The 27552-nt window shown below is 54.5% G+C and overlaps 2 protein-coding genes, 1 long non-coding RNA gene and 3 other non-coding genes across 15 annotated transcripts in view; 4 read left to right on the forward strand and 2 right to left on the reverse strand.

The window, feature by feature from the left end:
• Window positions 1-130: 130 nt before the first annotated feature.
• Window positions 131-2787, reverse strand: LOC120316673. 2 transcript variants are annotated; one of them, XR_005559034.1, is made up of 3 exons: window positions 2652-2787; window positions 1903-2504; window positions 131-1694 (listed from the first exon to the last, which is right to left on the reverse strand). It is a non-coding gene; the product is annotated as an uncharacterized LOC120316673 (long non-coding RNA). The 2 variants fall into 2 exon arrangements; XR_005559033.1 differs by having other exon boundaries at window positions 1903-2063; window positions 2652-2786.
• LOC120316812 lies at window positions 881-1044 on the forward strand. The gene has a single exon (XR_005559062.1). It is a non-coding gene; the product is annotated as a U1 spliceosomal RNA (small nuclear RNA).
• Window positions 1691-10409, forward strand: TRAFD1 (TRAF-type zinc finger domain containing 1). 7 transcript variants are annotated; one of them, XM_039362492.1, is made up of 13 exons: window positions 1691-1827; window positions 5433-5560; window positions 5896-5967; window positions 6145-6280; window positions 6394-6447; window positions 6611-7019; window positions 7239-7493; window positions 7777-7844; window positions 7988-8209; window positions 8310-8442; window positions 8667-8976; window positions 9232-9289; window positions 9759-10409. In XM_039362492.1, the coding sequence occupies exons 3-13, from the start codon at window positions 5918-5920 to the stop codon at window positions 9801-9803; spliced, it is 1740 nt and encodes a 579-aa protein (XP_039218426.1). In that variant the 5' UTR covers window positions 1691-1827; window positions 5433-5560; window positions 5896-5917; the 3' UTR covers window positions 9804-10409. The 7 variants fall into 7 exon arrangements, with proteins under 7 accessions (XP_039218426.1, XP_039218420.1, XP_039218423.1 ...); XM_039362486.1 differs by having other exon boundaries at window positions 9232-10409; XM_039362489.1 differs by having other exon boundaries at window positions 5433-5501; window positions 9232-10409.
• Window positions 1895-2058, forward strand: LOC120316810. Its single transcript, XR_005559060.1, has one exon. It is a non-coding gene; the product is annotated as a U1 spliceosomal RNA (small nuclear RNA).
• Window positions 3273-3436, forward strand: LOC120316811. The gene has a single exon (XR_005559061.1). It is a non-coding gene; the product is annotated as a U1 spliceosomal RNA (small nuclear RNA).
• A 236-nt stretch (window positions 10410-10645) lies between the features above and the next one.
• HECTD4 (HECT domain E3 ubiquitin protein ligase 4) overlaps window positions 10646-27552 on the reverse strand; it is a 44939-nt gene continuing 28032 nt past the window's right edge. For 2 of the 3 annotated variants that reach the window (XM_039362483.1, XM_039362481.1), the window contains exons 47-76: window positions 27356-27504; window positions 26978-27057; window positions 26716-26879; window positions 26230-26467; window positions 25527-25663; window positions 25239-25365; window positions 24892-25029; window positions 24407-24543; window positions 24143-24303; window positions 23491-23663; window positions 23059-23264; window positions 22754-22884; window positions 22366-22571; window positions 21835-22014; window positions 19981-21284; window positions 19413-19620; window positions 18839-19062; window positions 18557-18708; window positions 18141-18250; window positions 17686-17809; window positions 17414-17604; window positions 17177-17323; window positions 16529-16648; window positions 16252-16407; window positions 15773-15876; window positions 15332-15553; window positions 14843-15009; window positions 14384-14579; window positions 13788-14010; window positions 10646-13310 (exon numbers count right to left, since the gene is read on the reverse strand). In XM_039362483.1, the coding sequence (XP_039218417.1) occupies window positions 13174-13310; window positions 13788-14010; window positions 14384-14579; window positions 14843-15009; window positions 15332-15553; window positions 15773-15876; window positions 16252-16407; window positions 16529-16648; window positions 17177-17323; window positions 17414-17604; window positions 17686-17809; window positions 18141-18250; window positions 18557-18708; window positions 18839-19062; window positions 19413-19620; window positions 19981-21284; window positions 21835-22014; window positions 22366-22571; window positions 22754-22884; window positions 23059-23264; window positions 23491-23663; window positions 24143-24303; window positions 24407-24543; window positions 24892-25029; window positions 25239-25365; window positions 25527-25663; window positions 26230-26467; window positions 26716-26879; window positions 26978-27057; window positions 27356-27504 (6012 nt within the window). In that variant the 3' untranslated portion in view covers window positions 10646-13173. The remainder of the gene's footprint in view (window positions 13311-13787; window positions 14011-14383; window positions 14580-14842; window positions 15010-15331; window positions 15554-15772; window positions 15877-16251; window positions 16408-16528; window positions 16649-17176; window positions 17324-17413; window positions 17605-17685; window positions 17810-18140; window positions 18251-18556; window positions 18709-18838; window positions 19063-19412; window positions 19621-19980; window positions 21285-21834; window positions 22015-22365; window positions 22572-22753; window positions 22885-23058; window positions 23265-23490; window positions 23664-24142; window positions 24304-24406; window positions 24544-24891; window positions 25030-25238; window positions 25366-25526; window positions 25664-26229; window positions 26468-26715; window positions 26880-26977; window positions 27058-27355; window positions 27505-27552) is intronic. The other variant, XM_039362482.1, reaches the window with a different exon arrangement.

Here is a 27552-nt window from a genome sequence, read left to right on the forward strand (position 1 = left end):
TATCACTAATTTGAGTTTGCTTTTGTGTTTTCAGAACCTGTTTCAGTTGATCTTCCTCAGTGCATCCCTATAAAGTCCAAGCTAGGATTTCTCCTGTGCAACAGATAGGTAAGATGACCTGGCAGCCCAGTAAAATGACCATATGAATTTAATAATTTGGACACTCAGTGTTTATCAGCCTTAAACTCTGGGAGTTAAAGTTCGTGCAATTTAAAATGTCCAAAGTTGAGAAACAGCGCTGAGATCTTGTCTGGCCTCCAAAGGTTTCAGAGGAGAGGGTCAATCGGGGGTGCAGTGAAAACATCAAGCAGTGGACTCCAGAAGATGGTAGAGGACAGGAAGACCTGGAGGAATGTTGTCCATGGGGTCGCGATGGGTCGGACACGACTTCGCAATTAACAACAACAACAACAACAAGCTGGCCTCAGTATGGACTGGAGCTTTTGATACAGCAGGAAAATTTTCACCAAAACATAAAATATAAAAGCCTTGAAATGTGCAAGCAGGTCATCGTTTCCACCCAGACCTTTAAAAAATGCATTCAGACGCTTAAAACATAAAGGATATTATAAGACCTCCCTGGACAGAGGCATTGTTCATGCTGAAAGGCGACTCAGATAGAAGACTAAGCAAGGCTAAAGTGGGTAGGGATATATGCAGATGATCTGCAACACAGCATTGTGGTAGCAAATGGGGAGGAGGAGGAGAATGGGGGCAGGAGAGGGATTTCCTTCTTGGATCCCAATCAGCAAGAGTCTGCTCTATGATTACATCATGATTATGTCTGTTCTGCAGGACTGGAAGGTGCCGAGCTACGGTCACCGTGGGGTTGGGGGCAGAGGCGAGGAGGGGCAGGGAGGCAGCCGGGCCCTCCCAACTCATACTTACCTGGCAGGGGAGACACCATGGTCACGAAGGTGGTTTTCCCAGGGTGAGGCTCATCCATTGCACTCCGGGTGTGCTGACCCCTGCGATTTCCCCAAATGCGGGAAACTCGACTGCATAATTTGTGGTAGTGGGGGACTGCGTTCGCGCTTTCCCCTGATTTGCTGGTTCAAAAGACAGAGAAGTTGTATCTATAATTTCTTGTTTATTGTGTGTTTCACGAGTTGCATGGAAAAGTGATGGAACCTTAAGATGGTGATAGTTCCTTCCCTGCAATGTCTGCCTAGTTTTCCTAAAGATTTGTGAAAGAGCTAGTCTCTGTAATTTCATGCCTCAAGAACCTTTGCATAATTTTTCAGCAGCTAGGGAAATTGGAGAACTGGAGCAAAAAAGGAAGAATAAGAAGGTGTGCATAAATTCTCACCAAATACTTTTTGTCAGACTCAGTCTGCAGTTTAAAAAAATAGAAAACCCAGCAGAAGTTGTTAATAGCAACAGTTCCTTCTTTCTTGGAGAAGAAACCAACTAAGCAAATGATTGTGTTGCACAATATTGTGTTGATTAAAAAATTCACTGAGCAGTGAATAGAAGTAAAATATTTCAAAAGTGACATTTGTTTAACTTGCGATTTGTACAACCAATTTTGTTCCAGAGGGAAGAAGAGGAAGTGAAGTTCTCTGCCGAATCGGAGCACGTCAAGAGATCTCGACGGTCCCTCCTTGCCCTCCAGGAGCACCAATAGAAAGCCAGCTTACATGCCAGAGGAGTGACGATTGCAAAAGGACGCAGATAGACATGCAAATGATGGCCTGTGAAGGAATTGTGGGATCAAAAAACGGGATGCAATCCGAGCTCTCAAAGTATCCCAACACTCTGTGCAAGCAAACTGGGGAGAAGCAGGATCTCGGCTGAGCCTTCCTGAGCTTGCTGGAAATTCTCCAGGTGAGTCACCGTGGGGTTGGGGGCAGAGGCGAGGAGGGGCTGGGAGGCAGTCGGGCCCTCCCAACTCATACTTACCTGGCAGGGGAGACACCATGATCATGAAGGTGGTTTTCCCAGGGTGAGGCTCATCCATTGCACTCCGGGTGTGCTGACCCCTGCGATTTCCCCAAATGCGGGAAACTCGACTGCATAATTTGTGGTAGTGGGGGACTGCGTTCGCGCTTTCCCCTGATTTGCTGGTTCAAAAGACAGAAAAGAGAATTTGGTTTCTTGTGCATGTTGTTTCATTTGTTATTCCAGTACAGAAAACACTTTTGAGTGTTTGTTTACTGATTGTATATGTTATCCTTATCAAGTAGGAATCCCACTTGGAGTTGAAAGTAGATTTAAATTTATGCTTAGTTGGGAAGTAAAATAATAAATGCACGAAGACTTTTAGTATCTTTGTCATCCAAGGGGAAGTAATGATGACCAGGGGAAGAGACTGGGCTACTGATAGATTATAATGCAAGCATTAATCTTAGATCATTTATGTTTCAAGAAGAAAACATTCTAGATATTTCAGATGCAAAGTAGTGTGTCTTGATGGGGTTCTGTGTTCTCTACTTTTCCCTTTCAGGTCTTCAGTCTTTTAAGTTATTCTGTTGCTTTAATCCTTGCATGGCTGTATGAGAATTCTAGAAGAAAAGTGGCATAAATATAATTGCACTAGACCTCTTAATATTTTTAGCTAGAGATAAAGGAATCCAAAAGGGTGTGAAAAGGGGGGGCAGACGTGTCTGTGTTCTATTTCTGAACATTTTGGACACAGACTTTCCACTCACCTGATAAATGGAGCTGCCTGTTGAAGGATCTCCCGGGGCTCTGTTGGACTCTGTGACAAAATAGCGTGTATTGATAAGAGAACGGGTCTTTGAGTGTCCGAAGTGATAGTTCTTTGAAGATCAAAGAGAAATGCTAGCTGGTTTCAGTTCATTTTCCTCTTACGTAAGCAGTCCTGTACTGAAATGCCTCTGTGAGAAAACATAATAATCCAAAAGAACAGAGTTGTTTAGGAGTGATCAGGTTACACTCTAATGTGATCAAAAAGTAACACGTGCCCAGTTGAGAAGGATACTGCTGCTAGTCAGAATGTGGACCAGATTTCCTGCAGGCTACAAAGAAGGAATCCTAGTGACATCCCCTCCCCTTTTCTTTATTGTGCCTTAGCGTGACTTAGTGACGCAAGCACGCATGCAAATATATGTATTGCAAAGCATTGTGGGATGAAAAACGGGGTGCAAATCCAAGCTCTCATAGTACCCCAACACTCTGTGCAAGCAAACGGGAGAGGCAGGATCTCGGCTGAGCCTTCCTGAGCTTGCTGGAAATTCTCCGGGGGAGTCACCGTGGGGTTGGGGGCAGAGGCGAGGAGGGGCAGGGAGGCAGCCGGGCCCTCCCAACTCATACTTACCTGGCAGGGGAGACACCATGATCACGAAGGTGGTTTTCCCAGGGTGAGGCTCATCCATTGCACTCCGGGTGTGCTGACCCCTGCGATTTCCCCAAATGCGGGAAACTCGACTGCATAATTTGTGGTAGTGGGGGACTGCGTTCGCGCTTTCCCCTGATTTGCTGGTTCAAAAGACAGAAGAAGCTACCTGCTTGTTTTCATTGTTTGCTGTCATTTAGCTAACATTGATTCTTTTTTTGAATAGTTGCATCTCTGCTTTGGGTTGTCTTGTTCCTCTCACAGATATAGTTGAAGAGTCAGAACTGCTATATGTTGATGTCAGAACAGGAATTCTGCACACTTATATATAGTCTTATAGATATGGATGAGTGTTGTTTATTTTGGGCACCTACTCAGAACCTCCGTGATTTTAAGCATGAATGAGGCTTATTTTCAGCCCCTGAGCTGTTTGCCTTGCTGTCCTGAAATGGCAGGATTGAGCCTTCTGTGAGAAGCTCTTGTAGTAAGAGAGAAGGCATAGGGAAGAGATCCTGGCTCGGAACAGAGCAGAAGAGGGGCCATGTGCAACCTCGCTCCCTAGCAGTAAGTAAAGTCAGGTTGCCAGTGGGCCGGACGCCCCCCTCTCCCCCCCCCGGCCATTTTTAACCCAAATTCGAGCTTTTCTATGTAGGTGATGTCTAATCTAGAGACTAGTGAGGACCATTAACCAGAGGGAACTGCTTGCCTTCAGAAATCGTGGGTGCTCCATCACTGGAGGTTTTTAAGAAGAGACTGGACAGTCACTTGTCTGAGATGGTACAGAGTTTCCTGCTTGAGCAGGGGGCTGGACTAGAAGACCTCCAAGGTCTCTTCCAGCTCTATTCTATTCTAGGCTATTTTAAAAGCCTGCTGCTGCCCAAGTAACCCCCATCTAGGAAGTAAATGGGTAGCGCGGACTCTAATTTTCTCTGCTTACGCATTCTTGCCCTTTGCATCACGTTGCTTACCCCGAAAGGGAATTGTGCGATAGATGATGCGTATCTGTGTAGCCACGTAACCGATTTATGAATGGGCGACCTTGACTCAGGACGCTCTCCCTTCCTGGCGATCTGCTCGAAAGACTGGAACAGAACCTCCTTCCCCGGGCGGGCAACCCGGGCTAGCCGTCTCGTGGACCCTCTGCAGCCCGTTCGTAGGAGGGAGGTAGACGGAGGTCGGGAATTCGTGGACTGGGCATCCGGTCGGTAGTGTTGGGGCCAAGGCGGCGGTGGTGGAGACGCGGGGACTATGGTGCGGCAGAGGACGGGGTCTGCGGGGGGAGAGAGAGAGAAAGGAAGAATCGGCCGGGGATGATGGGAGCCGGATCTGAGCAGGGCGGCCTTGGGCTGACGGGGGGGATCCGGGGAGTTGACATCCATCCACCTTTCGAGGCCGGGGGGGGGCGAACGGGGCTCCGGGCTGCGCCCTGGAACCGGCTGGCCGGCAGGGGGCGTCGCCGCCGGGAGCCCCTTGCGTTGTCCAGCGCCCGGGCGGGGGGGAGCGGGGGCGTGGCCTGCTCGCCTGACGTCCCGCGTGACGCGCAGAGGCCGACGGCCCAGGCGAAGGGCGGGGAAGGAGGCGGGCGCTTCTTTGCCCAGAGGCTGGCGGGCCAATGGGGTGAGGCGCTCGTTAGAGTCGCCGGCCAGTCGGATGTGGGCGGCCTTCAACGGCGACCAATCGCGACGCGGAGGGCGGGCTCGGCGGGGCCGAGGCGGTGCCGGGTCCGGTTGCGGCTGGCAGAGTAGAGGGAGGCGCGGGCGGCGGAGAAGGGATCTCCGGAGCCGGGGGCGGCTTTCCCAGCCCTTTGCATTCGGGAGCAGGGGGGAGTGGAGACCCTCCGCCGGTTGAGGGGGGCGAAGGGCTTCCCTCTTCACAACAGCCCTGCGGGGCAGGCCAGCTGCGGCAGCCCCCCCCCCGGCTCCCTTCCTCGATCCGTCCTGGAGGCCGGCCAGGGACACGGGAGGGGGTTGCCGTCCTCCCCCCGCAGAGGAGCGCTGCGGCTCCCGGAAGTGGCCCCGGCGGCGCCTCCAGCGGAGGGAGGCGTGTTGGGGCGAGCCCGGCTTTCCAACAACCGGCGATCCTGGCGGAAAGACGGGCAGACAAACGGCGCCAAAGCCTCGTTCTCGCTCTCCAGGTCCGTTGAGCGGAGGGAGGCCGAAGCCGGCAAGATCTCCGCGAAGGGATCTCGGGAGGGGCGCTTTGGGTAAGGAGACCCGGGATTTCCAGGCGGAGAAGCGGCTCCTCTTTGCGCCGATCCTGAAGGTGCGGCGGGGGAGGGGCAGAACGGTCCCTTGGCCGAGGGGCGGGGGGGGGCAGCGAGGACCGGCCGCGTTCGGGCCAAGAGCGCCCGGCGGCGTTCCAGAACCGGCCGGACAACGGGCTGAAGTCCGTAGCGGGGGGGGGCGGGAAAGAGCGGCGGTCTTGCGCTGGGCGGCGCCCCTGGGCTGCCCCGTGTCTGGGCCTGGGCCCCGGGAGCCGGAAGGGAGGGAGCCCGCTGGCGACGGCGGGGAAGTTGTGGGTGAAGGAGAACCTCCGAGCAGGGGCAGAATGAGTAAGCCCGCTACGAAACGTCAAGAAAAAACATCATTTTTTTAAAGGTTCCCGGAACAGCAGGGAGAGATGGCTGCTATGGCAGGAAAAGAAAGCGAAACTCAACTGTGCAACAATTGGTACGGGCCGGGAGTTGAACGCTTTCGTTCCCGGTCAATTTTGTGTGTGTATGTGCATTTTTGGATAGCGGAAGGGAGTTGGGTTAAAAAGAGGGCAACAGGGTTTTGCAAGAGTTTCTGCTTGTCCCAGTACCCTTTAAAAAACGAACACGCGCCCTGTCCTTGTGCCCCTTACAGCCAAAAAGACATCCCTCTGGCAAACTACACCATCCATGAGATTCACTGTAGCCGGAATATCGGGATCTGCCCCATCTGCAAAGAGTCCTTCCCGAAGGCGGAAATGAGGACTCATCGGGAGCAAGAGCACGCACAGGTGACAAAGGCCGGCTGCCTCCCCCTCTTCCGCTGGGCCCTGGCGCCTTCTCTAGCTGAGACAGACCTCATTCTGCAGGCTTGAGTCTGATCTGTATTTCTTTCAAATCCTAGATTATCTGCAAATGCAGCATGAGAATGGACAGAGGTCTCTTACAGGATCATGTAGTGAGTAAGCTAATCATTGCCCGATTTTGCCCAGTGAAATATTTTAAGGGGCAAAAAAAAAAATCACTGTAAAGTGCTGGAATATATTCCTGAAACGGTGCATAAAATTTTGCACTCACCACGTACGTTCGGGTGACGAGCCATTTCTGCCTTCTTCTCACAGGCTTTGGAGTGTCCCTTGCGGCCTGTTGCATGTCAGCACTGTGACATTGAGCTCGCTTTCTGCAAGCTCCAGGACCACGAAGATTATTGCGGTGCCCGGACCGAGCGATGCGGCAGATGCAACCGCAACATAATGCTGCGAGAACTGAAAACGCATCCCGTCGACTGTTGGAAGAAGGCCGGGGGAGAGCCAGGCGTCCAGGTGCAGCCTTGCTTCAACTCCGAGGCCCCTTTGCGAAACATTCAGACCATCAGCGACTACCTCCTGAGGCCAGATTCCACTGGAGAGTCGCCACTGAGGGGCAACAGGTTCCTGGAGAGCCAGCGGCACAGTTGGGTCTCGGGCAATCAGCTGCCCAGGGAATCCAGTTGGAGAAATCGAGGCCCATCCCGGCCAGATCAGAATCGAGGTAAAGGCCTTGAAAGAAAACTGACCTTTTTCTCCTCAAGGGCTCAGAAAAATGCCACTCTTCTAAATACACCTCTTGAACTAAGTGTGGGGATTCTCTCTCTCCAGAGGCTTTGGAAGCAACTCTGCATATTTGTGTTTGTGTTGCTGCACAGCAGTACTGGGGTGAAGTGTTGCAGGTTTGCTGTTCATGCTCTTCTTCGGTGTTTGTTCCCTGAAGCTCCTTTGGAGAAGAGAGCCACCCCGCTGCCTGCGGATGGAGAGTCGGACTACAACTTCGATTACCTGCTGGCGCTCAGCTTGCAGCACGAGAATAGCTTGGTTCAGCCCAATGTGGCAGAGGCCCACAGAGAACTCTGGAAGAACATCTGTCCCCCCCAGACCGGCCCAGCTGATCACAGTAGCCAAGCAAAGAACTCCAGTGGCCTCTCTCAGGATTCGCTGGTGGCAGCTGACATTCTGGACAGGCCCAAAAGTACGTTGCTGTTATCGAGGGACAGGAATGGACGTGCTATAGGGAGAGCGCCAGGGACCCTGGCCCACTCTTAAGTTGCTCTGGGGTGGTGGTGGGTTGTTTTTTTGACTGAAGAGCAGCGTAAACCTAAGCAAGTAACACCGGGTGGTTCCCTATATTTGGCAAAGGAGTCGTCTATGTGAGCACCTGGGGAATGTGGCCGAGGAGAATTTTGAAGGGGGAGATGGAGGCTCGATGGTTGTAACCTAGTGAGTTGTGCAACTGTCTCTCTCTTATCCTTCAGCGGAGACCCGGCTGCCTTGCGAATTCTGTGAGGAGCTGTACCCTGAGGAAGACCTGATCCTTCACCAGGTGGGCTGCCTCATTTTCTGGGGCCGAGAGGGGGGGAAGCTGACGAGGAAGAGGGGCTATGGGAACATCACCCTCTGTTCAGCTCTGCCCTCTGGGGCAGTTTGAAGAGAACGCTTTGCTTCTTTCTCTGCCCCGCTCATCAGACGGGCTGCAACCCAGCAAGTGCCTTGGCCTCCTTCAGCAAGAGGAGCAACCTGGTCCCGCCGACAGACTGTCTCAGCAGCCTGTGGGGAGAGCTGCCCGGCAGTCGTTCGAGGGGCAGCGGAGAGAGCTTCCCTTTCCAGCCTGGCATCCAGGACAGCCTTCTGCTCCCTTGCGAGTTCTGTGGAGTCCAGCTGGAGGAAGAGATCCTGTTCCACCACCAGGTACAGACAGCCACGAAGCCCCTTGGCTCAGGGATTGGGGGAGGGGAGTGACTGGCTTCCCTAAAGGGGCAGTGACAGGCAGCCCTTCCCCTCAACCCAGGACCAGTGTGATTTGCGCCCAGCAACCGCCCCCTCAAGCGGAAGAACGCCTGCGCAGTCGGAGGCTCCAGTTGTGGAAAGCTCTGTGGGAACCGAGTCTCCAGATCTCCCCAGAAGGCGCATCCGGCACCAAGGTATCCCCCGGCTGAGTCTTGCTGGACCCCAAACTGGGGGCTCTGCAGAGCAGATGCGACTCTTCTGGGCTTCCGCAGAGGGTGGTGGTCTTGAGCAAAGGGGTGTCTCCCTCCTCCTCCTCCAAACTGGGGAAGTGGGCAGGGAGGGCCATTTGGTGTCCTCTGTGCGCTTCTCTTTCCCTCCTCGTCCCTGAGGCGCCTTCCCTCTCTCCCTCCTGCGCCAGGTGAGCTCTCGTCTCAGTACCTGGAGCAGCTCAAGCAGAAGAAGCCTTGTCCGCCTGCTCACGGGAGTCACTCCCAGGTGCCTGCCAGGCGCACCCAGCTGGCCGCTCCCAACAACCGGAGGGAGGATCCGGTGGCTCTTTCCAAGGGAAGGAAGCCCAGGAATCTGGGAGATGGCGAAGGGAGGACCCCCCCAGGCCAAGGGCCGAGTGACCCAGTGGCCACCCCTCTGCCTGCCAGATACTCCTCCCCGGACTTCCTTCCCAGCAGCTACGTTCCGAGCTTCTCGACGGCGGTTCCGACTCGCCCAAGGTAGCATTTCCAGAGTCACAAACCAGCTTTCCAAGTTTCAGTTTACGGTTGAATTAGGATCGTCTTGATGGTGATGATGGGTGCAAATCTGGGCTGCTCCTTGTTGAGGGGGTGGGAGGGAACCTCTCCTTTTTTGCCTTCTGGTCTAACTGGAACAGGCAGCTGTTTTGGGGGGGGGGGATTTTAAAACAATCTTAAAGAAAAGTTTTGTTCTTCAACTATCCCTCTGGGTTTTTTCCTCTCTCTCTCTCTCAGTATAAGACAGGAAGGAGGACAAAGTCCTGCAGGTCCGCCCCACTTCAATAACTCCAAGGTAAGGGCTGCACTTGGCCGATGGCCTCTTGGGCAAGGTTTTAAAAGCCAAATTCTGCAATAAAAGGTGAGCCTTTTGCAAAATCTGAATCAACCTTCCTCTCAATGAAACATCCCGTATCCAGAAAAGTCTGCGCTTAGGTAATACGCCCTCTGTCTCAACCACGGCCCCGTTTACACTTGATGTCAACCCTTCTTGCTGTCTGTGATTTTCCTCAGCTGCGTACTTGGAGGTGCCTTTCTCTGTCGGTCAACTTAAACTCTTCCTCTCTGAATCACGAGGTGAAGAAATCCAGGGTCTTGTCTCCAGGAATCCTCCTCAGCCCTCCGAGGGCTTTGAAGGGCTCCTGTCCTGCCTCCAGGTCTCGCAGGGGCAGGAGACGAGAGAGTCGCTTTCTTTCCCCGAAACGTCCGATTCCGGCCCGGCCTCTCCCCTTCCTGAGCAGAGCCTCTGGCTTTCCTCCCTGCAGGCAAGACCGCGGCAAGTGAAGTCGGCCGATCCCGACAGCGAATGAGGGGGAAGCGTTCGGGGCCACCTTCTCTTGCCTCCCTTCTGGCACAAGGACTCGGTTTCGTGACGCGATTCCCACAGGAGCTGCGGGGCTGGCAGTCCACCCTTCAGCTCACAGACGTGGCTGCAGCAGGAGGACCCCATGGTTGCTTTGTCAGTTGTGCAATGTTTTGATGCTGGTCGAGGGGGGGGGCCTCGGCCCCACTGCTTTCTGCTTGAGACCCGAATCACTTCAGGGCCCTCGGGGGGGGGGCTCAGACCCTTCCTCTTTTTCAAGTGTAGAGAAACCCCCACCCACCCCCCCTTCCCAAATGCCTAAGGAATAAAAAGGCTAGCAATCGCCGAGTTTGGTACCTTTGCTGCTAGGAGTTTTTCCTCTCTGCCCTCAGCTGCCTCTTTCTTCTCCCTCCCAGTCCAGTTTTTCAGTCAACGTGAAAAGAGGGAAATCTCCCCCTCCGGGGGGGGGGGCTCCTCTTGCGGTTCAGACGCACGGCCTTAAAAGCTGAAACTGGCGCTCTGAGTGCGAGGAGCCGGAGGGGAGGGGTGTTTGTGTGTGTGTGGAGACTTTTGAATTTCTTATAATAAAGTTTGTATCTATTAGTCAAACCTCTATTTATCTCCAGGCCATTCATTAACTAGGCTCATGCAACATGCCACCAAAATAATCGGTTTGGTGTGACCCCAGCCCAAAGCAGAAGCAGATGGGGGCCGCTGCAGGCCCTCCAGTTAATTGTCCTGTCTCCCCTTCCAGTGAGCCCCCCCCCCTTATTTCATTCCCTCCTCTGCCCACTCCCCACTGGCTCCCAAGGCCAGGCCAAGAACAAAGCTGTTTCATGGACACTTCCACCAAATGTAAGCATTTATTAAATACAAGAAAAAGCCAAAGAATTCTTAAAACAAGTGGAGCCAACCTTGCAGGGTCCTTTCCAAGGGCAGAGGGCTGTTGGGTATGTTTACAGAGACAAGCTGCGGTGGTGGTTTTTTTTTTTTTTTTTAAATATTGAGAAGAGGCAACAGTTCTGGGGGGGGACCGTTGTGGTAGGATCGAGGGGTGAAAAGTGGAGAATAAATTAACAAAACAACGGCAAAGAAGCCTTGTCAGCTGGGCAGCCGGTCTTCCTTGGGCAGAAGGAAACACGGAGTCCTCCTTGACCGAGAAAGGGGCAGCCCTTGGCTCACTTTTCTCTTTTTTACAAAATATTTACACGTTTGCTTAAGTAAATATAAATTAAAAAAGAAAACGTACAGTGCAATAAACCCATCCCAGAGTGAGCTGGAGCAGGCAGCCTGTCTGGGGGTCCTCATCCGAAGGAGCTCGGCCTCTTCCGCAGGGCTTCTGGCCCAAGAGGCTTCCTCCCTGCCCCAAAAGCACCTCCATGGGTTCATCGTGGATAATAAATAGGAAAATGGATACCGAACGTGAGCTTAAACTGAAATGCCTCCGTGTTCTCCGCTGTCTTCAGGAACAGCTTTTTACATTCAGAACAACTATTCAAGTTAAAAGGAAGAAGACTCACAGTCCCAGATCCCGAAGGAAGGGGCAGCCGGGCTTTAGCCCTCAAGCAGCAGCAGCAGCCGCAGAGCGAACCAAAAGTGATCTGACGGGCTCTGGACCTTCCGGCCTGTTTCTTTCTCACACTTTGCTCACTCCTCCTTAACAACTTCCTCCAGCTTGCCCCGACCTGTGCTTGCAAAGGAATCCACCGTGCAGAGGGAAGGTGTCGGATCTGGACACACAACTTCCTGCGCGCCCCCCCCCCGAAGCTCCATTTACAGTGAGTGGGGGGTAAACACCATAAGAAGACCATTTGTTTTCTTAAATGCAACCATAAATAATTGGAATAAATATACATCAAGTCACTTTACAGCACACACATTTGGGGCCAAAATGCGGTTACTCTGGATACCTTGGTGGTCTCTGGGAGGGAGAGGGAGCATCCACCAATGTGGCAGCTGAAAGGTATCTGTGAGGTATTTGAACAAGAAGCCCCCTCGGGAGAAAAGCCCCCCGCCCAATCTCTGGAAAACAGGACAGTTGATCTTTTGTGGGTGGAACAAAGTTAAAAGTCCCTGTGTTTTTCTCCTGAGCGCTAATAAATGCACCATATCGCCTCTCCTTAGCCTGAAAACGGGAGGGGGGGCACCTCTGCCGGAAGGTGGGCCAGAGGGATGACTGCGCAAGGGAGGCGATGGAGCCCTCCCCCCTTGGCCCCTTGCCCTAAAAACAGTCACGCATCTTCCCAATCATCCCCAACCTCCATCCGCACGTCACTCAGGCCAAATAATTAACAGTATTCACAGAAATATACAATAAATACAGCTCCTCCGTGCCTACGGACGAGCAAAACCATTCCGTTTAGAGGACAGCTGGCGACATCCCGGCTTCTGCGGGGAAGGAGGCGAGCTGGGAGTGCGGCCGTTGACATCTCTCAGACGGCACCCAGCCAAGCGGGGCCCTCTGAGGCCTTTGGGGTCTTGAGTTGGAAAGTGAGGGACCCCAAATGGCTTGATCTGACACTATTTTTGTTAGATGTTTGATGCTACTCAAAAGACGCCCCCGTGCGTGCGTGGTGTGTCATTCAAAGCCGGGGCGCATCTGCCGGGCACACCGGTGCTACCGTTGTGTCAGTCTGCAGAGTTCCCTTGGAAACCCTTCCATTGAAATAAAAATCAGAAAGCCAGGCGGATCCGTTCGGTCTTTGCTAAGGAGGAGCCCGGGATCTGCCTCTCTAAAGGCAACGTGCGAACGGGGATCTCGGGAGGACCATTTCTGAGTGCAGGGTGGAACCTTTGAGGCCAGCTGGGTCCGAGCCGATAAAGTGGGTGATCAGCAGCGAGACAGGCAATCCCCCCACCCAACTTTAGACTCTCACAATTTAGGCTTTGAGCAATCGGGAAGTGATCGTTGTTTATCACCCTAACAGTGGAATGTGTGAAGTTACCCCCTCCTGAGCCTGGCAGAAAGTGGGAAATGCCAGTTCTTCTCCAGTGAGTTACGTTGTGCCCCAATCACCGAAAAGAAGTGTGGCAGCTTTACTGCCGCACTCAGAAATGGTGGCAGAGGATCTCCCCCTCGCACAGCCGATCCCCGGAAATCCCCTCGGCCGTGAGCTCCTTCCCGATGAGGATGAGACGGGGGGGGGGGATCCGCCAGGATTGCAAACATCGCTCCCCGGACTAACTTTTCTGCAAGGCAGCAGCAGCAGCAGCAAATTCCATCCATCCCAGGAGTCTGCAAAGAGGAAGCGGGAGTCTTCCATGAAGGTTGTCGCAAGAACGAAGGGGAGGACCAAGTTCACCTCCTGCTCTTGCCTGGTCGTGGCTGGACTTCTCAGACGCGTCCTCTGAAGGGCCCACCCTTGAAGGGGAGCAGATCAACCGCTGAGAGGGTCCTCCCGATAGTGGATGGCGTACCGGAGTTTTTCCAGCATGATCTCCAATGAAGAATACTGGGGGAGCTTGATCATGAACATGCAGGTCTCCACACGGATATACCGTGAATCTGGGGAGCCTGGGAAAGAAGGAAGGAAGGAAGGAAGGAAGGAAGGAAGGAAGGAAGGAAGGAAGGAAGGAAGGAAGGAAGGAAGGAAGGAAGGAAGGAAGGAAGGAGAGGGAGGAGGGAGGGAGGGAGAGTCAGCCTGCTAGAAGGAAGCTTTGCTTTTCCGAAGGATCGTTAGACACAACTCTGACTCTTATTCCCCCCCCCCCTCTGCTATCGGATTACAGATAAGTGTGCTACTCAAGGATGAAACAGCCGGCCAAGTTGTGTTTCAAATTACAATGCCAAGGAAGAACAAAGTGAACCAAAGTCACGCTGGCCTTCTGCACCAAGCAGGAGTTAACTCCCCCTTCCTTAACTGTTAGGAAGGCCAAACCAACACTGGGCCCATTAATCCCCCTGAAGTAACCCCACTGTTTGGCTCAGCCATGTTTCGTTTCTGCCGAAAGACCCTCTTCCCCTCATTTCTGTGCCAGGAAACAACCGTACCTGCCGTGCCATCCGGGGGTGCAATTTTCATGGGGTAGGGCGGCACATGGGCTGTGTCTGGACCTCCATCCTTGCAGGGACAGGTGAAGGGGATGCGCTCCTGGTTGCAGGCAAACTTGATGAATTTGCAGAGCTCCTCCTGGGTAAACATCTCCAAGGCTCCCCAGAAGAATTCAATATGCTGGTCGGTCTCCATCAGCCCCACTTGGTACATGGTGTGTGCCTGTGGATGGCCAAGGGGGAAAGACAAGGAGACATGTGTGTGCCTGTGGATGGCAAGGAAGGGAAGCTAGTTCATGTGTAAGACTTAAGATACCCTCAACAGACTCTGGATCACCTGGGGCTCCCGAATCTGTTTTTTCTTTTTATTCCACTTGGGCGGACTTGAGCATTCTCTACTAGGGTCTTCATCTAAGCTAGTTCTAGTTCTGGTCTCGACTGCCCTGCTACTAACTTGCAGCGACAAAAGACGAACGGGGAAAAAGGGGGACGGGCAGCCGCCGTCTTCTGAAGGGCGTGAAAGCAGGGTCTTCCCAAAGGCTCCCCGGTTTTCGCAGGCCTCCTGCCTTCCCTCAGGTTGGAAGCCCTCAAATTACCTTGAGGAACTCCAGGTTGATGTAGGGGAGCCCACAAGTTCTCAGTTCCATCTCCAGGGGAGTCAGCAAGGTCAAAACCTGCAAGGGGATAATCGAGGCCAAGCCAGCTCTCACAGCCATCACACACTCTGGAGTCTGCAACTCGTGTAACCTCAGATTCCGGATGGCCGTGGCGTAGACATCCTTGTTCTCCCACCTAAAAAGAAAAATGCGTTCAGGGACCCGTGAAGAGACTCGTTGTCTCAGGGCAGGAAGCCCTGCTTGGCTCGTCTCCCACGGGACACTCCTGCTTCTCCCTCCCCCTCTGCCGCCTTCCAGCGGAGGGAGCGCGTCCTACCCGTCGTAAGCCATAAAGGGAGGCTAAGAGAGCCGAGACCCACGTGTCAGGCCTCCTTCGGACCCGCTTCAGGCACCTTTGGCTCACAGGCTGCCCTCCGCCACGGAGCTTCTGCTACTCACACCACAGGGATGTGCCTGCCCCGGGCACACAGCTCCACCTCCTCTCCGGTCATGGCCACGTAGGTGAACTTGCAGCTGGGCTTGTTGGGACTGTCCGGGCTCTCCATTGCGACGTGCTGGGAGGCGATCTCAGCACACACAGCTTCCAGCTCGGTTTCGTCGTTCAGCTAAGACGGCAGAGACAAAACATTTCTTCACTAGGACAAGGACGCTGCGAGCAAGTGTGAATTCGGCCTACGTGAAAGTGTGTTCATGAATCAAAGCGCTCCAGGGCAAAGCCAACTGAAACCACGAAGTGGGCTTTTTAATTTATTTCTCCCTTCTGCTCCTGAAGACTGAGAGGCCTGGCAATTGATGACTAAGCTGATGAATGGGCTAAATGGGCAATTAACCCAAAAACAATCCTACATGAATTTAAACTTTATTTTGAAGGTTTTACAACACCCCATCAAGGCTGGGCAAGAGGATCCGCCACCGCAAAAGACTTACATTTTCAAATTTTTTGACGTAATTGTAGGTTAGCACGTCAGCCTCCTGGAGGTCCACATCTGGCTCCAGCGGTTCTCCTACCAAGATCTTCCAGAAGGAGGGCAGGAGATCCAGGGGCAGAGGGACATCAGCCCGAATGGCAATGCCTAGGAGTTGCCCAAAGAAGTGCAGCAGCTGTTCCTCCCCGTAGCTGATGGGGCTGGGTGTCAAGATGTACTTGCCCTGGGGAGGAAAGGCAGCATGGGTTCGAAAGCCCCCGTCTCCTGAGGAATCATGGCTTGCTTGGCTGACTGGCAAGACTCTCATGCCCGGTGCTGTGGAAAGCCTTTTGGCTCCTCTGCGCCAGCGAGGCTGGGAACGAGCGTCCTGGCTGCTGCCAACTGGCCGCAGTTTCACGAAGAGCCTTGGGGCTCCGTCGGCCCTGGGCACCCGCTGGCGTACCTTGTTCTTGTTGACTGCCGAGCTTGGACAGAGCAAAAGGAGGGACAGCAACGTACTCTGAAGCTCCTTACAGACCTGCCAAAGAAAGTGACGGAAAGATCCACCTGGAAGACACGTGGAGGACACTGGTCACAAAGCGTTCCTTTCATCTGATATTCCGTTCCTACAATGGCCAAGAAGATGAATCTAGAAGCCAGACGTGGTTCCCCACTGGGGAATGGACTTCATTGACCAGCTGAGCCTCGGCTTTCTGAGCAACTTACTCAACTCATCCACCAGCCATTTTTTGCATGATTTTGAGCCCACCGTATTTTACAGGGCTGTTGAGATTAACTGGGGAATATACAAGAGGCCATTTTATACATTAAGAAGGAGAAAGAAATAAGCGCTTATGCTGAGAGAACAAGTGAGGCCCGCGTCGCTGCTGAAATGTTCAAGCAGTTCCTGCCAGCCTTTTGACCTCCCAGCCGGCGGCTTACTTGTGCCGTGAACCTCCTCGCCGGTGAAGCGGATGTTGAAGGCGTAAGTGGGGTCTCCTCCACTGGCCAATTTCACACAGAGCTGCGATGAGGGAACGCAAGCCAGTTGCCGGGCAGCCTGGCAGAAATAGGAATTTTCTGAAGAACGAATCTCTCCTGTGGGAGAGGAACGGAAAGAAAACGCAGGCTGAAAACGGCCATCCACGGCTGTGAAATTCTGACGATCCCACCCAGCTCAGGAGAAACGGAGAAGAGTGGGGGGCTTCCCCTGAAGTACCTCCCACGATTTCGAGGGGGTCCAAGGTGATCTCTGGGGCTGCATGATCAACGGTTCTTTGCACTGTGGCGTTGAGCACACGGTTCAAGACGGTCACTTTCGTGTCATAAAAAATCAGCCCTGAAGAGACCAAACATCACAGTCCCCCCGTAAGAAACAACATCGCAATCCAAGATACGTAGGCCATTCCCCAGACAATCCGTTCCCTTTGCATGGTTTACATTATTTCCTCTCATCCAGCCCCAGATTCTGCCCTGGGGGCCCGCAGAGGGGAGTAGCCAACCAGGAGAGAAAAGAAACCAAAGGAAGTTGCTTATTTTTCATTTGGTTTCCTTGACCCATCAATACGATTCTGCCCTTTCCCAACATGGATTTTGGTTTCCTTCACAACACGGAATACTTGCATCCTCTGCCTCAGGTGGTTTCCAGAATCCACATTTCAAATGTAATAGGAGGGTGAAACTTAAACCCACTTCATTTCATCTCTGTCTAAAAACTGACTAAAATGACACTAAGCGAGTCCAGTGACACTCCAATCAGATATTACGAATTTGGACTTGGGCCCCTGTCTGAGACGGAAGCCCTCCAGCGCCTCGGCCAGTTTTGTCGTCTCCATCTGCTTTGCCCCCCCTCCACCCAAGCCCTGACCTTTGGCCTCCTGCAGAAGAGCGGCGATGCTGTTGGGATACTCCTTGGTCTGCCGGAGCTCCACCAGCGGCAGGAAGAAGGTCTCCAGGGTGGTGTTGAGGGACTGGAGCAGGGCGAAACGCAGGCGGAGGCTTTCTAGGGGGACGCCTGTGAACAGAGCACAGGGGTCAGGAGTGGCTGAAAAACAAGGGGGGGGGAGGAAGGGATGGGAGGAGAAGAAAAGAGTCCAGCACATACTCAAGAGGCAGGAGACCTGGGGGTCAGCTGTGTCCGCCGAGTCCAAGTACACCTCATGGGGGTGCAGCCGTGCAGGGGTGATGGCCAGATGGCGGCAGACCCGGTTGATGTAGCGGACCAGGGCAACGTCCATCTCCAAGGACCACTTGCGGCAGGCTTTCTGGGCGTGCCTGGCGTCGAGGCAGGCGCACCTGGGGGAAAGAGGAGGAGAGGGTCTCAGAGGAAGAAGAGCCCCCCCAGACACACACAGACGTGGCTGCAAGTTCCCCTACCTTTCAAAATGGAGGTCATAGCCACAGGACAGGATGGCTCGCCACACGCTACGGATGTCCTGCTTTGCTCGGTCAATCACAAATCTGTGGAATCCCTCCAGGGTCAAATACTTCTCTTCAGGAGCTGAAATCATTTGCCAGATAAAATAAATACGTCAGCACTGATATATCCAGGGAACAGTATAGAGCCCAGCCCACGTTTGCTTTCTCCCTTGTGGCTGCTTTCTCTCATACTGAAAACCTGCCATCCAACGTGGACTTCCATTTATTTTGAAATTAAGCCCCTCCATGGCTCTGAGAGCCGCAGAGCAGCTTCCAAGAAGGTCCTCAGTCACCAAATGGCCAATCTGAGTGCCGGTTATGGGACAAAGTTCCCCCCCCCATTTCCCGGCCCTGCCTAGCCAACCCAAAGCCCGGAGCTTTCTCTCCCCGGCCTCAGGAGGGGGCTGAGCTACCCTCCGGCTTCTTGGTGGGGGCCTTGTCAGGGTCCTTCTCCTCAGGCTTGCTCTTCTCTGGAGACCGTGGGGCCTTCACCGTGGGCTTCTTCTCGCTCAGGGCTGTCCTGCTGAAGGAGGAGGAGGAGGAGGAGGAGGAGGAGGAGGAAGGAACAGCGTTTTGGTCAACCCCTTTCCCTGAGAAACTTGACTCGCACCACAGTCTTCCCAGGCAGCAGGTCCCTCTGTCCCAACAGGGCAGCCCATCCTGCGCCAGCCAGGCAGCTCAAAGCAAAACCAGGGGACGCAAAGGGAGGTGACCCACCGTGTCCGTCAGATTAACTTGCACGGATTCCCAGAGGAGGACAGGAGGGAACCGGCTGCCTGGGGCCGCCCTGTTCCTTCCTTCCTGGGGGTCCACGGGGCCAAACCCTCACCTGACGCTGTTCAGCACAGCCTTCTCCTTGGCCGGGGGCTTTGTGACCGGCCGCTTGGTGCTCACCACCTTCACGGGGTGCTGCTCTTTGCCCCCCTTGTTGTATTTGCTCTTGTCGAACTTCGGCTTGGGGACTCCGTATTTTCTGAGGATCTTCGAGGGACAAAGGGAGAGGGTGAGGGCCAGCATTTCGGGCGGGGAAGGTCAGCCGTTTCAGGGGCTCCAAGGAATCTGCCCTCCCACCGAGCTGGGCTGCCTCCCCAGGGCAGCAGAGAGCGCCCACCTGGGTCAGCTGATCCTCCAGGGCCTTCTTGGGGGGACGGACGTGAGTGAAGAAGGTGTGCAAGAGGTTCCCGGGGGCCTGGGCGTTGATCTGCTCTTTGCTCAGGTAGATCTCCATCACTTTGGTGGGCTTGGCCGGCAGCAGGCTCAGCACTTGCTCGGAATGGAGGCAGCTTTTAAAGATGTCCGTGAGGACTTCGCGAGCCCCGGGCACCAGCTTGTCCCCTGTGGGGAGAAAGGCAAAAGGTCACTTCAGAAGGCTTTCCCGCCACCTTATCTCTGAAACCACTAGTTTTAAACTCCCGGGAAAAGCTGTGTCTTGAATCAACCGGACTGAGGGTTTGCTTGCATCCAAGCGCTCCTTTGTGGAACTGAAGCAGGTCCAACTTTCATGGCTGGAGAACTGCAGGATCCCGGGAGCCCTTCTGTGATTCTAAGGAAGCTTAGATCTTAGATCTTCCACTTGCTCCAAAACTGAAGCCTACTGGGTCCTCCCCCCTCCTCCATACACAATGTGCACAAGGCATCTGTCAATGTGGAACACACCGTGCAGAGACACACCCACAGACACGCACCTTTCATGGTTTTGTCACTGAAGTAGTCTTCCAGCGCAGGGCTTCCTTGAGTATCAAACAAACTCTGATTCACAGTCGAGACAGTCAAAATCTCCTCAGAGGACAACTCCATCAGCTCGTCTTCTCCGTCCAGAGTTGACAAACCGATCAGATCGCTGCTGTTAAACAAACTGGCCCGGATCTTCTCAATCTTGGCCCGGGATCTGATCTGTGTTAAAGAAAGCCAACACGGGAGTGATTTGGAAGGAGGGGACAATCTTCCCCGGCAGCCAAGCGTCTTGCAGCATTTTAAGAGGGAATCCATTCCTTCCAGCCTTGTTTTCCTTGCAAGAGGTAAAAAGATCTGGACCCTCATCCAAGGTCATTCATTGTTCCCTTATCCCTCCCTTCCTTCCCTCTCTCCTTCCCCCCTTCCCTTCCCTTCCCTTTCCTTCCCACTGCATTGCAGAAGCCTGAAAGCAGGAAAGGAGCCACACAGCCACAGAGCATTTATCCACCGCTCGCTGCCCACTCGCCACCCTTCAGAACAGCTGGCTTTTCTCTCGGGGGCCCTGAAAGCCCTTCTTACCTCCACCACGGCAAAGCCCTTGATGGGCCTGGAGGGGACCGTCTGGCTGTCGAGTGATGTAACGGTGTACAAAGAGCCCACGTCAGAGGCCGAAGCCGTCTCCCCATTGTCCAGCTGCTCCCCGAGACTGCCCAGGCTGCCCAGGCTGCCGGTGCTGCAGAGTGACAGGTCCAAGCTCTCCTGGCTGGAGACCCCGTGCGGCTCCAGCAAGCCGGACGGGACAGCCACCTCCAGGCTGGCCTGAAACTGGTCCACAGAGATGTCGCTGACGGTCCGGGAGATGCCCTGCGAGCTGCACACGGAGGCCTGGCTGGTCGAGGCGGAAGCGCTGACGCTCATGGCCGGCGTGACGCTGCTGGAGCTGCTGATGTCCAAGCTGTCCACACTGCTGGACACCACTGGCTTCCCCAGCTCGGTCTGGCCCTCCCTGCCCTCCGCTTTGTCCTTGGCCTTCTTGGGCTCCTCCTCCTGTACCGGGATGTAGATCTCATCTCTGAAGACGCCGCCATGAGCATTGCAGGCCTTGCGGATGGCGCTCCGCACCACCCCTTCTTCCAGGTGGGTGGGGATCCCCGAAATCACCAGCAGGCGGCTGTGAGCCGTCGCCCCAACCAGGGCCTGGCAGGCGTCTGCCACTGCGTCGTTGGTCACCCCTAGACCCTGGGGGTTCTTCCTGGTGAGGTGCCGGAGGATGATTAGCAAAGTGAGGGCCCGATGGAACCACAGCATGTCCTCTGGCTTACTCCCGCCGATGCTCAGCAGGGCTGGGTCAGCGTCGGCCACATGGGAGGAAGACCGCTTTCCCGAAGCCGAGGTCTTCTCCCGTTTCATCTTCACCTTCTTCCTCTTGGAGAGGAGACTGGGGCTCTGGGGGGTCTGCCCAGGGGAGGAGGAAGAGGAGGAAGAGGAATCGCTTAGATTTGGGCCGCTGGTCGAAGACATCACGCTGGCGGTGATGCCCATGTTGACCGGCAGGGTCACTTCGGCCACAGCCAGGCAGACCTCCATCAGGGCGTGGAAATAGGTGGAGAACCTGCCCTGGTCGGCTCCCCCCACCCCAGCCCCGCCACAGGCGTTCCCGGACACCCAGCTCTGGGTCTCTTCGTCATAGAGCTTGTGCAGTTCCGACTGGAGCGCCATCAGCATGGCCAGGCAGGGGTTGAGCTGGAGGGCGATGGAGGAGGAGAGGCCTGCCGGGCTCTTCCGCTGCTCCAGGCTGTGGACCTTGCGCAGCAGCTCGGCCAGTAGGTGGAACAGCAGCTCCTTCACGCAGGGGGCCATGCTGGTGGTCCACAGGAAGTTCCCTGTGAGGGTTGGAAGAGGACGGTGGGATCCTGAACAGTTCAGCTGGAGGGAGACGTCCTTCGGCAGCTCTTTGCCAATTTACACACTGTTTTCCCTGGAACCTGCATGAACTTCGAAAGGGCTGCTACGCCGTAATGAGACTCAAGGCAGGGAAACCTGCCCTCTCCTCTTAACTGGAACCCAGCCGAGGTTAGCTCCAGCAACTGAGAGGCGCCAAGCTGAGCCCTTCAACTTCCCAGGAGCCCAAAGGAGTTGTGGAAGAGGCCACAGATGCCCCTGGGCCTTCTGGGACTTTCTTATCGTGCAGATTCCTTGGACAGCACCGGGTGGATCACTCGGCCAACATCGACCAGGTCGCCAAGTCCTTTTCACCCAAACTGAGACCCAGGGCCTACCCCTTCCAAGCTACCAATTTCTCGTTTTGGCTTCAGCTAGAGCAATGGAATTGTTCTATTGCTGCCATGTTTCCAGGGCCGTAACATCCTCCCAAATCACATTTCCCTCCCCCTTCCTGGCTATGAAATGTGCCACAAGCCGCTTTTCTCTCACCTAGAATTTCCACCACTTGCAGGAAAACCGAGGCAGGGATCGCGTCCGGGTCTTCTTCGGATTGTCCCTCGCCGTCCTCCTGCTTCCAGGTAAGCAGCTGCTCTGCAAATGCCACGGCCAGGGGGAACTCGAGTGGAAGGGAGTGCAGGACCAACACGGCACCAGGAGGGGGGGACACGCCTTGAATGGAGACCCACAAAAGCAGGAGAGCTTATTGGTGGAATTTAGACTCTGAACGGTGTTTCTGTGTATGTTATTTCCATAAGGGGGTGACTCAAAAACCAAAATATCTGACACACTCCAAAAGTAAATCATCAGCACCCAGCACTTTTCTCCTGCCCGAGTATAAGGCTTCTCTTCGTTCACAACATTACTGCAAAAATCTGGGTCAATTAACGTAGCTCTGTTGGTATCTGAGCTCCAGCTGCACAAGTCCCAGCTACATTCAGGATATTCTCCTGACACCCGGCTCAGCTCTAATTTCTGGCCAGCTTCTAACTGTTACTCTAAAGTTCTGGCTTTCAATCGTACCCAGTTTGATGTGGACCTTGTCTGTGGAGATGATGACCGAAGGATACTGGTTGGTGGTGGGAGGTGGGGTCAGGCCTGTGTTGGTAGGAGAAGCGTCCCGAGGGTAGCACACGGCCTCGATGAGGTTCAGCTGACCGTTCTTCTTGACCTTGTGGCCCAGGCCGTAGAGCAAGATGCGGGCCCAGGGGGCCTTGTAGAGGGATGAGCTGGAAAAGACAAGGACGGCTTAGCCGGCAACCTCCGGGCAGGTGGAGCTGCCCTTTCCCTTTCTTCTATCCTGACACAGTTGAAGAGGGTCAGTTGGGGAACAGGAGACATTAGCCGATTCCGGAAGGCTGTGGCTCAGAGACTCAGCCTCAACTCCTCGCTCTCTGCTCGGGCCACTTACTCTTTACGGAATCCGGACTGGCTTTCCTTGCAGGACACGATGACAAAGGCAGCCCCGGGAAAATGGACGTCCATGTTTACTTTGGATTCAGAAATGGGGAACTCCTCCGAGGGAAACTGCTCAGGAGCATTCTGGAAACAGAAACCAAAGCAGCTCACTGGAGCAATTCAGGACTGCCAACGCAGGAACGGTTACACCCCAAAAGGCCCCTGAGTAAGTGGGAGGGGGAGGAAGCAAGCGAGCGAGCAGACAATCCTTGGAGGCTGCAAGGCTGTGCTGGCTCGCTGGTTTCCTTTCTGACTTGCCTGCAGGAAGAAGCAGATCTGCTTCATCAGGTCAAGCAAGCTCTCCTCTCCCTGGTGCAGGGTGCGAGCGATGGCGATGGTGAGCCATTCCTGGACCGTCTCGGCGTTGCCCTGGAAGAACAGCTCGGTGGCCGAGCAGTTCTGGGAATGGATCGAGTGCTGGAGGGACTGGGCCAGAAGCATGGAGGTGGAGCTGATGGTACCGTCTGGACAGGAAGAAGAAAAACAGCCCACTCAACTCTACCTCCCAGGGACCCATTTCTCCTTTGGGAAGACAAAGTGGAGACAGAATCAGACTTGGCTTCACGGCCGCTGCCCGGCCATCGTAGGGACCGTTCTCTTTCAACAAGCAGACACAGATTTACGGGCAAAGCCCCCCGCAGCCCCCCTTCGCTGATTCAGCCGAGCGATGCCGAGAGGAGATGGCGTTACCTGGAAGGGGGGGCGCCAGGAGCTGGTTGGAGAGCAGCTGGAGGTGCTCTAGGGTGATGTCCCGCACGCTGAAGAGCTGAGTGAACATGTGGGGCGTCTTGGGGGCAAAGATGTTGAGCAGGGCCATCCGGCAGTACAGGCGAGCCAGCACAGCCTCGCAGCGAAGGAGCTCCCTGAAATGGAACAGCTGCGTCGATATGCTGTTCTCCACCAGCTGCAACCCCCGGAAGACTCCGGGGGCCTCCAGAATTGCACACTGTCATGGGTGTTTCGGGGCCGCCAAGGGGCAACTTCCCAACCTCAACGCTAACAGACATCCAAATATATTCAACAACCCTAGATTGGCAGAGGGCGATTTAATGAGCGGCAAGTGGTGTCTTATCTTCTGAACTTAAGTCAGGGCCCTTTCCTAGAGGCTCTGCAGCTGGTCCTCAGCCCACGACCACAGCCGAGCCCAAACCTTCTGTCCTTAAGGGAGACATTTGCTAAGTGAGTTTTGCCCCATTTTACCACATTTTTCAGTGCCGTTGTAACTTTGAACGGCCATTAAGTGAACTGTCATAAGTCAGAGATTAATTTAGCCAGCTGGTTACAGCTTCGGGATGTGGGGTCTGGAGGCTCAGACTGCCTGTCGGCCGTTGTCTCTGCTTACCTGTGAATCTGGATGTTTGAATTGTCCAGGGACACCAGGCCGTTGGTGGCTGTCCTCCTGTGGCCGGCCGGGGGCCGCTCCAGCATGTCGATGGGGTACCAGTACCTGACCAGGACACCCTCGCTCCGCAGGTACGTCTCCACCTGCACCAGCTCGTTCACCTGTGAGGACAAACTCCGTTGTTGTTGTCCGAGAGGCTGGGCACGGGGTGCAATCCCGGCTGCCCGGGGGTTCCCTCCCAGCTTAAAGGGAGGCTCTACTTGCCGAGTCCACATCCAGGACGATGCCGTGCAGCCCGAAGGTCTTCAGCATCCCGCGGATGGCAAACTTGGGCAGGGCAGTTGCCACGGCACTGCTGGCCACGTTGTTGCTCTCTGGGCAGCGGGTCACAACCGTGAGTCCTGGCGGCAGGAGAAGGGGAAGCTTAGGGCCAGGGCCTCTACAAGCAGCAGCTGAGCTTTCCCTGCTGGGTCCCTGGCCTCAGGGCGGACGCCTGACAGTTGGCGTGAATAAGTTGGTGTGAAGCCTTCAAGGCTGGCAAAAGCCCCTTGGATTCCTGGCACGAGTCTTTATGGCGACTGGGGTAATGCAGCTGTGTTCAAATGTCGCCTTGTAGGTGTGAACTGCCCGCTCCAGCAGAGCTCCGGCTGCTTGTCAAGCGGGCTGCTTCTCTCCCCACGAGCCCCCAAGTAGGAGCCAGCAGGAAGCCCCAAATCTCCTCCCGATTGCAACTCCCAAAGCAGACGTACCTTTCCGAACTTTATCGATGGTGAACTTGTTGGCCTCGTCTTTGATGTCCTCGATGGTGGGAAGATACAGGTCGCGAGGGATGCCCCCGTTTTCCTCATAGAGGAACTCCACCGTCTGCCGCGCTATGTCAACCATGCCTGAAAGGCAAACCAGCCTCCGGATTGGCCTCCGGTGACAGATCGGGCAGGCCGAGGGGGCGAAGGGGTGCTCCTGCCCGGGATTCCTGGCAGGTGCGCCAAGCCTTTCATGAAACTCCATGAAAAAGGAGGGACAGGCAGGACAGGACAGGCTCTCAGCCAAGGCAGGGACCGGTGTCCCGTCCCAAAGAGAAACATTCTGCATTTACCTAACTGCAAAGCTCCCTTAATTTGATCCAGGCCGGACTTCCTCTCAGCTTCATTTCGGAAACGCCTCCTAATTGTGGGGAACACCTTGGTCTCCCAGGCTTTGACCAGCAAGGCGTAGTGGTCCTCCTGCAGAGGAAGGCAAAGCTTCACTGGGGGGGGGGAGAGGGGGACAGAAGGGCTGCCTCCCATGAACAAGGACAGGACGGCCAATCCTTCGACTTTGGCACAAATCCACCCCGCTGACTCGGAGGTAGCTGCTCTGGGACCTGAGCGCTCCTTCTGCTTACCCGGGGGACATCGTCGTCATCGTCGTCATCGCTCTCGTCGTCTGCGATGGGTGGAGGGTGAGGATCAGGCCCTGAGATGATGAAGTTCTCGTAGCTGCGCTCCATTTTGTAATGGCAAGAGGCGTCGCTGTCGTATTCTGGAGAGAGAAGGGGAAGGGCGTTAAGAGAGGGAAGGGGGAAAGGAACAGGAAGGGGCCATTGCCTGTCCCGTTGCCTACTCCTTCAGCTTCTTATGACTGTCGTTTGTATCTTATGATTTATGACTGTATTTTATGATCATGATTTACCACTTGTTGCTTGTATGGACACCGAGAGCTTCTGCACCGGAGACAAATCCCTTGTGTGCCCAATACACACTCGGCCAGCACAGAATTCTGTTCTGTTCCTTTCTATTCTTAGTCCTAGTCCTGTCCTAGGTTACCCTACTTTTTGCTGATTAGCAGTTACTAGACAAATATATTTTGATTGATTCATTGATCAAAATTTGTCTCCAAAATTTGCCTGGAAGTAAAAGGAAACCGTTCGGGGTTCTTTCGTCCAAGGCAAGAGGCCTGTCGGGCTCTCCTACCACGGCTTCCAGCGTCTCCCCCAGGAGGCCACCAGTAAGCCAGCCCTCCTTGCGTTGTGCTGGTTTTGCTTTCCAAGGGGGGGGGCACAGAGGGGAGTCAGTGGCGAAGACCCAGCAGGCCGAGGGGAGCCTCACGTTGCTGGGCGGTGGCCACGGCTGCGATCCTGCAGGGAGGCCCGTGAGTCCCGGGATCTGAAGCGGTGCTGGTGCCGGCATCATTGTCGCTGTCGGAGGCCATGGCAAAAGGCAGCACCTCAAAGTTGGCGCTGATCTCCTCGGCCAGGTCGATGCAGAGGTCGGCGGCATTTCGGTGCGCTTGGCCTTCCACATAGGCGAACGGATGAGAGCCAAAATTGGCCCGGACTTTGGTGTTCTGGAAGGAAACGAGAAGAGAAGGAGCTCAGCCTTTGGCCCTGGATGGTCTTACTCTCTTCCAGGAAATATTCCAGAAGTTTACTATTATTATTATTTTACAAAGTAATGATATTAACTATAGTAGAGAAAGGAGAAAAGCTGTAACATCAAATAAATGCTGGCTGATGTGTGGAAGTTATTCTCAGACCTGCTTTTCCCTTTCTCAAGTGAATCTGAGCAGGGAGAGAGATTTGACATTCAACCTGCCTTCTTCTGGATATGGACCACTGGCCACATCCCCCCAGACACGTCTTCCAGATACGGCCCCAGCCGCTGTCCACAGTAGGTGAAGTAGACCCTGCCTTTGGATGGCTGCCCTGGAGGAGGAGGGGTCCCTTCTGTCCGTTCCCAGCCAATGCCTGCCACGTCACCTAGGGAGAAAGCCAAGGGGCCAGAGGGGGGCTGAGCGGGGCTCTCCCACACCCCTGGAGGATGCTTGCTGGTTAGCAACAGGGCACAGCAGGCTTACCAGGCGAGAGGGCCACATCCAGGCGCACACTCTTCCACTGCAGCAAACTGGAACCGTTGTAGTGAACAGCTCGTCCGTTGCTGGAGATGCACAAAAAAAGGGTCATATTCACAGAGGAAGCTGTGACTCTTTCCTAGAGTTTAGTAGCTGAACTTGGCCGTGGCAGGCAAGCAATGGTGTGTATTAGTTATCAAGACAGCTTGACAAAGCAACGTCTTAATGAACTGATTCCAGGCACAGCCTCCGAAAGTGGGTTTATCTCATTTAGGGATCCCTGTGGTTGACCCAGAGCTGTCCTCTTCCTGTTTTACTTAATTCCCCCTGCGACGGACACCAACCCTGGGCTCCAGTTTTGGCTCCCACATCTCCAAAACCTACTTGTGGAAGAGGCAAGTGCCCACGGGGTTTGTCCACGCTCCGTCACGTTTCTCAGCTTCCGTGGCAAAGCCAAACGAGACAATCGGGCCTGTATCATCGTCTGCATCTCCGTAGGACACAATTTCAATCTCCCAGTAGAAAGAGGGGGCCTGGGAAAGGAACGTCCGCAGGTGAGAGCCGGGAGCTTCACGGTGCCC

Source organism: Crotalus tigris, unplaced genomic scaffold (assembly GCF_016545835.1).
Source record: "Crotalus tigris isolate CLP2741 ecotype Arizona unplaced genomic scaffold, ASM1654583v1 scf7180000019478.12717781048:2074007, whole genome shotgun sequence".
In the NCBI taxonomy this organism is placed as follows: Eukaryota; Metazoa; Chordata; class Lepidosauria; order Squamata; family Viperidae; genus Crotalus; species Crotalus tigris.